The following is an 11453-nucleotide window of genomic DNA, read 5'->3' on the forward strand; positions in this document are numbered from 1 at the left end:
ATCTTGTTATTATGTTATGTTGTTTAGTTGTTCATATTTAATTTTATTATTTTAAATTTGTGTAAATTATAATTTTGTAATCCGCACCATCACTGGATTAATAAAGAATGTCAACGATAGAAGTTTGATCGAAAATTTAAATTTACTTACTACTACTATAAATTTATTAGAAACTCCACTAAAAAATATCAATTTTCTTAATTAAGCCAACAATTTATATTATTCTGGGTCATTGATTGATGTTTAAAAATTTAATAATATAAAAAAAAGAAAACGACAGAACGTATAATAATTACAGAAACCACGTGTAATTATAGAAGCTCGTAGTTGTCCAGATGTACAAAGCGCGTGGCGGTTGGTTGGTATTTCTTCTAACAACTTTAAACAAAATAAGAATAAAATAATGTATGAAAAATAGGAACAATAATTAACCTGAAAAATAAACATCACAAAATAAATGATGAAAAATAACATATGGTAGAAAATGTCGGATATGCACGTGAAAGGGTGGCGCTATGTGAATGAGGATTTTTCTATGTGCTTTTGGTTTGTCATCACTTTCTTTTCCCTTCATTCAAAATACGTATTTTTTTATTTTACGATAATTATAATAACAAAAACAATTTATTACAGTATTATTTTATTTGCTCAATCACTGTTTGTAATTATTACTCTGCTGGGTGTTTCTGGAGGGCTTGTGAGATCTGATTTCGGTTGTTTGAGGTTTCAGGGCCGCAAAAAGTTACTGTCTTTACATGCATGCTCAGAGTTTAACGGTTGATTGCTTGGTGGGTCGGTGACAGAGTGGAGAAATTTTTGTGAACCAGCTTAGGGTGATACTGATTCTGCGCTTGGTTGCTTGAGTGGTTGGTGTTTTTGCATCTGGGTGGTTGTTTTGGATTGAATTTTCTTGCTGTGTATGCGCGGAAGTGAGGCATTGAGCTGAGCTGTTTAAGATCCTATGAACTGAGATGATGGGTTTTTGCTTGCCATGGCGGTGGCCAATGGTGGTCTCTGCCTTTGTTCTGGAAGTTAGTCTGAACCATTTCATTTGTTAACTATGTATTATCTGTTAGCTGTTATTGGCTTTCCAATGTTTTCAGTGATAGGATTGCAGTAATCATATCACTTTGTATACTTACTATTTCATTGTTCTTTGATCAACATTAAATTTAAACCCCTTGCCAGTGTATTTTTCATTACTTATGGTTTATGCAGCTGTTGATTTTTCAGCCGTTGAGAATCAGTGAATTTCTTTCGTAATTTCTTTAGTAGTATATAATTACTATTGTTGTTCATCAACTAGTTATATCTTTAAAGGAAACAAATGGTGATTACTAGTTCAAAGAAGTGGTGTTGTTTCATTTTTCTTTGCTTTTTAATTTTTGAAGAATATTTATTTGTTTATCAGGATATGCTTCTTTCCGGCATCATAGATCAGATGGCATGTTAACAAGGCTGGTCAATGAGGGACTCATAATGAGAGGGCTTGGGTTGAATCACAGTCCATGGGCACCCCCGACAAGAAAAGATCTGATATTGTTGATGTAGTTAGGTCTTGGATCCCTCGAAGGACTGAGCCACCAAATGTGTCCAGGGACTTCTGGATGCCCGACCAGAGTTGTAGGGTATGCTATGAGTGTGATTCGCAGTTCACGATATTCCACCGCAGGCATCACTGTCGAATCTGTGGGCGAGTTTTCTGTGCAAAATGCACTGCCAATTTTGTTCCAGTGCCTTCAGATGAGCCAAATACTGTCCGTGAAGAGTGGGAGAAGATAAGAGTCTGTAACTATTGCTTTAAACAATGGGAAGGGTTAGCAACAGTTGATAATAATGGCAGTGCAGACCCTTCGTCCACCCCTTGTCTTAGCCCTTCACCATCTACAACAAGTTTGGTCAGCACTAAATCCAGTTGCACCTGTCATAGTAGCAGCAGCACTGCTGGTTCAGTTCCTTATACAACTGGGCCTTATCAGCGTGTGCCTTATAGTCCCCGTCAATCTTCGCAAATGAATCAGATAGCCGATGAACAAGATAATTCAAATTCTAGTGGGAGTTCAAATCCCTCCGAGGCTGTAGGGAATTTGACTTCTAACCAATTTGGCTATTGCTTCAACAGGTACTCCTTCTTTTGTGGTTCTTCTTTTAGGACTGCTGAATGCAATTGTCTTTCCTTGCCCCTTAAATATTAGAAGTCATTTAAGTCATCACATTTCGGATGTCTACATCAAATATAAAATAAGGATGAAAAGGAGCTAGAGTTTTTGGTTATTGATAATCTGGTTGTACACAGATGAATGTGTCTTGCAAGCAAAGATGTGTTTTTCTATGGCTTTGCTAAAATTTGGATTTTGTATGTCTGTGCGGCTAAGTTTTGATATGATGACTGATCATGTTCTGATCTAGAGATGAGCCTAATGGTGCCGTTGATATTGCCTGTGAGATTTTGGTACTGAAAAGGAGGGTGTGTATAGAAGAAAGGATCTCATTTCACATTAGTTCTTAAAGTCATTTGTAGACTCTAGAAAGACATATTTGCCTAGTGCATGTGCAGCTTAGTAGAATCTGATTCATTGACTTTAGAAAGATATATTTGACTATTGCATGTGCACCATCAAACCTATATGATGAATACTGCTGTTGTCATCAGACTTTTGTTTTTCTGTTCTTACTATTAGTTTGTTTATTCTTCTGAGTCAGGAGTGATGATGAGGATGATGATTACGGTGTTTATCATTCGGATACAGAATCAAAACATTATTCTCATGCCCATGACTTTGAAGATCCAGTTAACATTAATGGGGTTGAACATGTCTACGGGCCTCATCAAATGCATCCTGATGAAGCTAGCATTCATGAAAAAAGCTTGAGTAGCCTAACGCCACCACATAATCTTGATCTAGAAGGTATAGATGGAATTGAAGCACCTGGTAAAGAAGCTCATGAGCAGGATCATGCTGATGGATGTGAACCCTCTCCTTATCATGAAGAGAGCAATAATGCAGATACTGTGGATTTTGAGAGTAATGGACTACTATGGCTACCTCCTGAGCCAGAAGATGAAGAGGATGATAGGGAAGCCGTTCTTTTTGATGATGATGAGGATGAAGGTACTACTGGAGGTGGGGAATGGGGATACCTACGATCCTCCACTAGTTTTGGCTCTGGAGAACTTCGTAGCAGAGATAAAACAAGTGAGGATCATAGGAAGGCCATGAAGACTGTAGTGGAAGGGCATTTTAGAGCTCTGGTCGCTCAGCTCTTACAAGTGGAAAACCTAACTAGTGATGAAGACGGAAAAGAGAGTTGGTTGGATATAATTACTGCTTTGTCTTGGGAAGCTGCTACAATTCTGAAGCCCGATATGAGCAGAGGTGGAGGTATGGATCCTGGTGGATATGTAAAGGTTAAATGCATAGCTTGTGGACATCGAAATGAAAGGTAATTTTCATAAACCAACTATCACAAGCTTAATCTCTTAGGTGAAGACAGAAATGGTTATATATATGTATATTATCATATTTTTAACAGAAATAATTATGGAGTATAAAATATTAGTTGATAAATGTACTGAACTGCATACATGTTTTATTATTTTCTTTTCTTTCAGTATTATGGTAGATTTTTATCTGCTTTTAACTTAATGCTGTTGACAACTATGCTTCTAATTCGTTTCAGTATTTTCCCTGTACCAGAAAGAAAAGAAACAGGGAAAGTATGTAATAATAGTATGTGCTCCCATTGAAACAAAAAAAATAAAAGAAAGAAAACGAGCAAACAATATGTGCAGTCCTTGCCCTTTTCTTTACCCATTATACATAGATAATTCATAGCTCACGAAGCTATGCTCCTGAAATTCATTTTACGTAGATGGGTGTTCCATTATGTTGAAGGACGGTTGATGTTTTCTCCTCATGTTAATCCTTTTCTCTCTTAATAACCCCATTAATAAAACTATGGAACGAAGTTCGAATAATTGCTAGTACTATACACTTGTGTATATTTGTTGTCTGCTTAAGTGTGTAAATTCATTGTGCCTCTATGGGGCCACTGGAGTTGGGGCAATCATAGGATAGTAGAGTGTTAAGATTTGTTATATTTCTGTATCGTGATTTCCTTTTATTTCTACGACTAGGTTTCTTGACAAATTTGTTGCCTGAAATAGGGCCTTATTCTATGCAATTAGTTTTGAGCCTAAGTCTATATGATGTAAATACCACTGTGGTGTAAAATAATCAATAATAATATTTAGAACTTTTTCATTTTTTGAGTTAGAGTGTATGCTAGTGTGAACCTGTTCTCTTAATAATACATCAATGTTATGTGAGCAAGCTGGTGAATGGAAAATCGTGTTATTCACTGCATATGATTAATGTTTTGGGCGAAGTCTTTATAATTTATAAGTCTGTTCATTATTTCTTCTATTTGTCTGTATACACTCTTGATGTTCTAGTTTTCTATTTCCAGCATGGTGGTTAAAGGAGTTGTATGCAAAAAGAATGTGGCTCATCGAAGAATGACATCAAAAATTGATAAACCACGTTTTCTAATACTTGGAGGTGCTTTGGAGTATCAGCGTGTTTCTAACCAGTTATCAAGTGTTGATACTTTGTTACAACAGGTTCTCTCCACCCAATCAGCTCTTAAAACTTCATAATTATCTGCCAAATATGCTTGCAGTTGCTGGCCTTAAATCTGAGCAATCTTCCCTTCAATCTGATTTCTATTATCTGACCGTTCCTATTAGAAGATTTGGTTGTCATTGTTTTATTTCCAATAATAATGTTGCTGAATTTCATGATTTTTACTCATTCCCAGGAGATGGACCATTTGAAGATGGCAGTTGCAAGGATTGACGCTCATCACCCCAATGTGCTTTTGGTTGAGAAATCAGTATCTCGTTATGCCCAAGAGTACCTTCTAGCTAAAGACATATCACTTGTTCTGAATATCAAAAAACCACTTTTAGAGCGCATTGCCCGTTGCACTGGTGCACAGATTGTCCCTTCAATTGATCATCTGACCTCTCAAAAGCTGGGATATTGCGAAACATTCCATGTGGACAAATTTTTTGAGGAGCATGGTACTGCTGGGCAAGGTGGGAAAAAATCAACAAAGACTTTGATGTTCTTTGAGGGTTGCCCGAAACCTTTAGGTTGCACTGTAAGTTCAATGACTTTACATATTATGGGACATAAAATTCAGTGTTAGTGCATACACAATCTTACTGTCTTTGATACATCCTTAACCGACACTTTCATTTGATAATAGGCTAAAAAAAGACAGTTGACAAATACAGAGACGGAAAAGTTTGTATAATTTATGCAGCAATTTGGGTCTGCATTATGCTTTTTCAACTTGCTGATCAACTAGCATGTTGGATAACTGTCGAACAATTAAGCTAATGATGGAAAAGGGAACCAAAGTCATTAAATTAGCATCAAAACAAATTGCAACTTTTGAAATTTATTACATAACATTATGTATGGTGAATTAAATCATGTCCGTGAAAACTTCTCAAAATTTGAGTTTGTTTTAGATATTCTTGATTGGATTAATTGTGAAAGAATTGATGGAGAAACTTGAAATAATTGATTTTGAAAGAAGGTTAAAAAATGTGTGTGGGAATGATATTTTGAAAGTAAGGTTAAATTTATCGTAATTAGTTTGGAATAGTAAGTTGTAAAGGAAAGTTGAGTTGTTTAATGCTTACTATTCTTCTCCTTCCATGTTTTTATTTACTTATTTTGTGTATTTTTTCTTTTACTTTGAAGATCTTGCTGAAGGGTGCTAATGGGGACGAGTTGAAGAAGGTGAAACATGTGATCCAATATGGAGTCTTTGCAGCCTATCACCTGGCACTAGAGACATCTTTTCTGGCCGATGAAGGTGCTTCACCACTAGAGTTTCCTTTGAAATCTCCCATAACTGTTGCATTACCGGATAAACCATCTAGTATTGTGAGATCCATTTCCACTATCCCTGGATTTTCTGTTCTCTCTGCCAGAGAGTCTCAAGAAGCAAGACCTTTTGAAATACCAAAATCTGATGACATGCACAAGACTGAAAGAATCCCATCTAGCTGCAGTGAGTCCACTGAAAGATCTTTGGTCAGTGACTCAATCCATATGCATGAATTCTCAGAGGGGGCCATCCAATCAGCTCAGGATATGCCACCTTCCCTCCGCGAAAGTTTCCTTTTGAACACTGCTTCTAAGGAAGATGGTAAGAAATGTCCTAAGGAATTTTTTCAATACAGACCAGATGAGAGAAGAAACATTATGTTAAACAATTATCTTATTTCAGATTCTTTTGGAACCTTTGACTCTTCACAACAAGATGGCAATAGCTACCTCAGAGCTGCAGCATTGTATGCTAATCAAGGCCCTAGCCCTGGGCCATCATATGTAAAACATGATAATAGTAATAACAATAATGATCATGAGGACATGATACACTCAAACGAAGATTTTCTTCCCTCAACTTCTGACCATCAAAGTATTTTAGTCTTTTTATCAACACGTTGTGTGTGGAAAAGCACTGTTTGTGAAAGGTCCCATCTTGTCAGAATTAAATACTATGGAAGTTCTGATAAGCCTTTGGGACGGTTCTTGAGAGATCAACTACTTGATCAGGTATTTTTTTTTCTTCTTCCAAATCATTTCTTTCATTAAATAGATTTTAACAATGGCTACTCTGTGAACTCAAAACTGATAACATTCCCTTATTAGAGTTACACCTGCTGCTCATGTGAGTTGCCATCAGAAGCTCATGTTCATTGCTATACTCATCGGCAAGGCAGCCTGACAATTTCTGTTAAGAAACTATCAGATTCTGCTTTACCAGGAGAACGAGAAGGTAAAATTTGGATGTGGCACAGGTGCCTGAAATGTCCTCGTGTAAATGGTTTTCCTCCTGCTACACGGAGGGTCGTTATGTCTGATGCTGCCTGGGGCTTATCCTTTGGAAAATTTTTGGAGCTGAGTTTTTCAAATCATGCAGCAGCAAGCAGGGTTGCAAGTTGTGGTCATTCGCTTCACAGAGATTGTTTAAGATTCTATGGGTACATTTTTCAACTCCTAAATTGAATCTATTATAAATTGGGGTGTGGTGGAATATTTGCTTGGAAGAATATAAGGGAATCAAAGAGTGTGCTTGTTTCAAGGTTTGCATTTATTCCTTGGAATGTGAACTTGGGAATGTAATATTTCCATGTTTATTGCAATGTTTAAAAAATTATTCCCAGGTATTCTATCAGCCCTGGAAAGTAACAATACTTTCTTTTACTCCATTTTCATTCCCATGATGAAAGGTGGGCATTACTATGAAAATACCGTAAGTTGTTTCCCAAATCCAATCATAAAACTTCCATTTCTACACTATTTTTTTATTGTAAGGTTTTTGTTTTAAATAATATTTTTCTGGGATTATTAAAATTTATCCTATCAGATTTTGAATGTACTCAAGAAATAGCATTAATACACTATTATACCTTGAAATAACTGCGCAAAAAGAAATTAGGCAAATTTAATTAGTTAGATAGAGAGGATTACTGAAGTGATGTATAGATAAACATTGTTTAAGTTGAGAAAAGCGAGGCAAGGGCTTGCCGCTCTAGAAAAGAAAAGATGCAAAAATAATGAAATTATAAACAGGGAAGATTGGTTGTCTTGCTCTTCAATGTTTTAGGTGGGTATTTATGGAGCAAGTACCGTTGAATCATGCATAATTTTAGATTGGAAATAGAATCATCCTTTTTTCTTTTATTTTTCTCAAGTCTAGTATCGATAAGGCTTTAACGGTATCACTTGAGATTGTGAAGCACTTGAATTGAATAGTGCTTTTCTTTGTGCAGTTTTGGGAAGATGGTTGCCTGCTTTCGTTACGCTTCAATTCACCTTCATTCTGTTTATCTTCCCCCACCTAAACTTGAATTTGTCAACTATGATAGGCAGGACTGGCTACAAAAAGAAGCTTATGAGGTTGGTAGCTAATATTAGTTGAAATATAGAATTCTCTTCTGAATGCTTCTGTATTTATGAGATTGTGATCTTCTTCACCAGCTGCATGACAAGGCTGAATTACTGTTTAATGAAGTGTACACCGTTCTGCATCAACATTCAGAGAAGGTTTCAGGTCTCGTGTTGCAGGAGGGTGGACATAGGGTGTCAGATTTTAGGAATCTGATTGTGAGACTTAAAGAAATGCTGCAGTATGAGAAAGAAGCATTTGAGGTAAGTGGTTTGAGACTGAGATTCGTTGCCCCTTTTGAAACTATTCCCCATTCCGGCCCCCTCCAAAAGAAAAGTTTAGGATTGATATTTTTTCCTGCATTTTTGATCTTTTGGTTGAATTCCTCCACTTATATTCTATTTTGTTGTTTTTCCTTGCTTGAATAATTCCTGTTTATAATGTTGAATTACCCAGAACTCGCTACGAAAATGGCTGCATAGAGAAGGCAAAGCTGAACAGCCTGCGATTGATATTCTAGAGCTCAATAAGCTGCGAAGGCATATCCTTATCCATTCTTATATTTGGGACCAGCGCTTGATATATGCATCCAATTTAAGTAAAATTATTCTTCAAGAAAATTCCAAGATTTTAAATCATAGAGAGAAGTTGCATGGTCCTAGGGAAAAACTTGTTGAAGCAGATATTGCCACTAGGCCAGCAAGAGGCCACAGCAGTTGCGATTCCTTTCTTTCGGAAACAAAAGCTGATGGAAACCTAAATTTAGAAAATTCTAGCCACCTTAGTCACCCTGGTGAGGTGATTAAAAGTGAGGACAAGGTTAAAGATACAAATCATGATAAGGTTGACCTTTCTCTCTCTGGTGGTGCAAATATCAATGATAGATCTGATTCTGTAGAATTTGGGGGGTCTGTAAGGAGGGCTTTGTCTGAGGGGGAATCTTCTGTTGTGGCCAACTTATCTGATACCCTTGATGCAGCATGGACAGGTGAAAGTCACCCTACAATTTCATCAGTCAAAGAAAATGGTTGTCTATCTCCTGATATGGCTGTTCATTCACCTGTTGCAAATTCAGTTACATCAAAATCGAATTCTGATAACTATAATGCTGAAATAGACGGGATTGAGGCAGGATGCACTAATTACTCTAAATTACTTTCCAAAGGGCTTGATACTAAATGGAAAGCATTGCCTTTTGCAGACTTCTTCGGTTCATTCGACAAAACTTCTTCCTTCAATATACAGAAGCTTGTTGAGTATAACCCTGTCCATATTTTATCATCTCGAGAGCTGGAGCGCCAGACTGGTGCTAGACTGCTTCTTCCAGCCGGAACTAATGATACCATAGTGCCCGTTTATGATGATGAGCCCACAAGTGTCATAGCGTATGTGCTTGTGTCAGTGGATTATCATATGCAAATGTCAGAATTTGATAGACCAAAAGACAGTGGAGATAGTTCAATTTCATTGCCACTCTTTGATTCAAGTATACTTTCTCTCAACTCTTTTGATGAGACAATTACTAATACATACAGAAGTCTTGGCTCTTTTGATGAGAGCACGTTATCCACTGGGTCTCGGAGTTTACCAGCCGGGGATCCACTCTCATACACAAAGGATTTTCATGCAAGGGTTTCTTTTACTGATGATGGCTACCTTGGGAAAGTGAAATATACTGTAACTTGCTACTATGCTAAGAGATTTGAGGCTTTAAGAAGAACTTGTTGCCCTTCTGAGTTAGATTTTGTGCGGTCCCTTAGCCGTTGTAAAAAGTGGGGAGCTCAGGGAGGTAAGAGCAATGTTTTCTTTGCAAAAACCCTGGATGATAGGTTCATTATCAAGCAGGTTACAAAAACAGAGCTGGAGTCTTTTACCAAGTTTGCACCAGCTTATTTTAAGTATTTATCTGAGTCAATCAGTACAGGAAGCCCTACTTGTCTTGCGAAGATCTTGGGAATTTATCAGGTACTTTTTGTTACACAAGAGTTGGGTTGAATCTTTCTTGTAAACAGCCATTGCTTTAACTCATTTACATGTTTGTATGCTCTAATTGGGTGTTATTGTGTTCTTTCTGTGAAGGTAACATCTAAGCACCTCAAAGGAGGGAAGGAAACAAAAATGGATGTTTTGGTGATGGAAAATCTTCTTTACAGACGAAACATAAGACGGCTTTATGACCTGAAAGGTTCTTCCCGATCACGGTACAACCCAGATACAAGTGGGAGCAATAAAGTGCTGCTGGATCAGAATCTCATTGAAGCTATGCCAACCTCTCCAATATTTGTCGGTAACAAGGCAAAACGGTTGCTGGAGAGGGCCGTGTGGAATGATACTGCCTTCCTTGCAGTAAGTGTGATGCCTTCTTTGCAACTTGCTTTTCCTTCTTTTTGCCTGCAATACGATAAATAATATTTTAATGTTGATAAATGCAAAATTAAGCATCTATTAATGGAGTCTAAACGAGTGTTTGGTATTTGCAGTCAATATATGTTATGGACTACTCATTGCTGGTTGGGGTGGATGAGGAAAAACATGAACTGGTATTAGGTATCATTGATTTTATGAGGCAGTATACATGGGATAAACACCTGGAAACATGGGTGAAGACCTCAGGAATCCTTGGTGGACCCAAGAATACATCTCCAACTGTTATATCACCGCAGCAGTACAAGAAAAGGTTTAGGAAAGCAATGAGTTTATATTTTCTTATGGTGCCAGATCAATGGTCTCCTTCAGAGTTACACCCCAGTGGATCCCAATCTGACATTTATGATGAAAATGCGTAAGGGGGGTACCCATTTGATTCACGTGTTCAAAATTTTACCTTGTAAATGTTACGATTCCAGCATCCGTTGACACATGTTCATTCTCTCTCCTTAATGTCCGTAATATTTGCCTGCCCAATAATGCAGCTGTTCATCTGTGTTCCTTAAAACATCGGAGGTGCGCCTCCAGTTACCCGTATGCTGGACATATCCATCAAGGGTAACTAACTGTACAGCGACTTGCCCCCCCTTCTTTTTTATTTTTTTTATATCATGTATTTTAATCTCTTGTTTTTGTTACCTGTAGTCTTCAAATTTTGATTTTTAAGTCACCCTATTATAAAGGGTGCTTGAATTGCACATTGCTTTGATTTTGTCTCACTATTATATGACCCGAATTGTGTTGTGTGTATGTGTACATACACATATTATATATATATATATATATATATATATATATATATATATATATATATATATATATATATATATATATTATGAAAATTGGTTTTTCTTATGGCCTTACACATGTCAAGTAAAGATATTACTTGAATGTTTATCACACTAACAACTCATCTGACGGACATTTGAATAAAATTATTATCAATGTGAAAAGCCTTCATTTTATAAAAAATTTAATGATTAAATTCAATTATTCGACATTACATCAAAAAATAAGTGAAAAAATGTAGACTTGCTTTATCACTATTAACT

The 11453-nt window shown here is 36.7% G+C and overlaps 1 protein-coding gene across 2 annotated transcripts; it reads left to right on the forward strand.

Moving 5' to 3' along the window:
- The first annotated feature begins 527 nt into the window (after window positions 1–527).
- FAB1A (1-phosphatidylinositol-3-phosphate 5-kinase FAB1A) lies at window positions 528–11120 on the forward strand. 2 transcript variants are annotated; one of them, XM_085670766.1, is made up of 13 exons: window positions 528–546; window positions 731–1031; window positions 1412–2122; window positions 2704–3444; window positions 4471–4624; window positions 4822–5166; window positions 5778–6638; window positions 6735–7066; window positions 7859–7985; window positions 8067–8237; window positions 8431–9939; window positions 10054–10320; window positions 10455–11120. In XM_085670766.1, the coding sequence occupies exons 3-13, from the start codon at window positions 1509–1511 to the stop codon at window positions 10758–10760; spliced, it is 5427 nt and encodes a 1808-aa protein (XP_085526892.1). In that variant the 5' UTR covers window positions 528–546; window positions 731–1031; window positions 1412–1508; the 3' UTR covers window positions 10761–11120. The 2 variants fall into 2 exon arrangements, with proteins under 2 accessions (XP_085526892.1, XP_027919331.2); XM_028063530.2 differs by lacking the exon at window positions 528–546 and having other exon boundaries at window positions 631–1031; window positions 5778–6228; window positions 6310–6638.
- Window positions 11121–11453: the final 333 nt, after the last annotated feature.

Source organism: Vigna unguiculata, chromosome 3 (genome assembly GCF_037176805.1).
Source record: "Vigna unguiculata cultivar grain cowpea cultivar isolate G323 ecotype 2 chromosome 3, ASM3717680v1, whole genome shotgun sequence".
Lineage (NCBI taxonomy): Eukaryota > Viridiplantae > Streptophyta > Magnoliopsida > Fabales > Fabaceae > Vigna > Vigna unguiculata.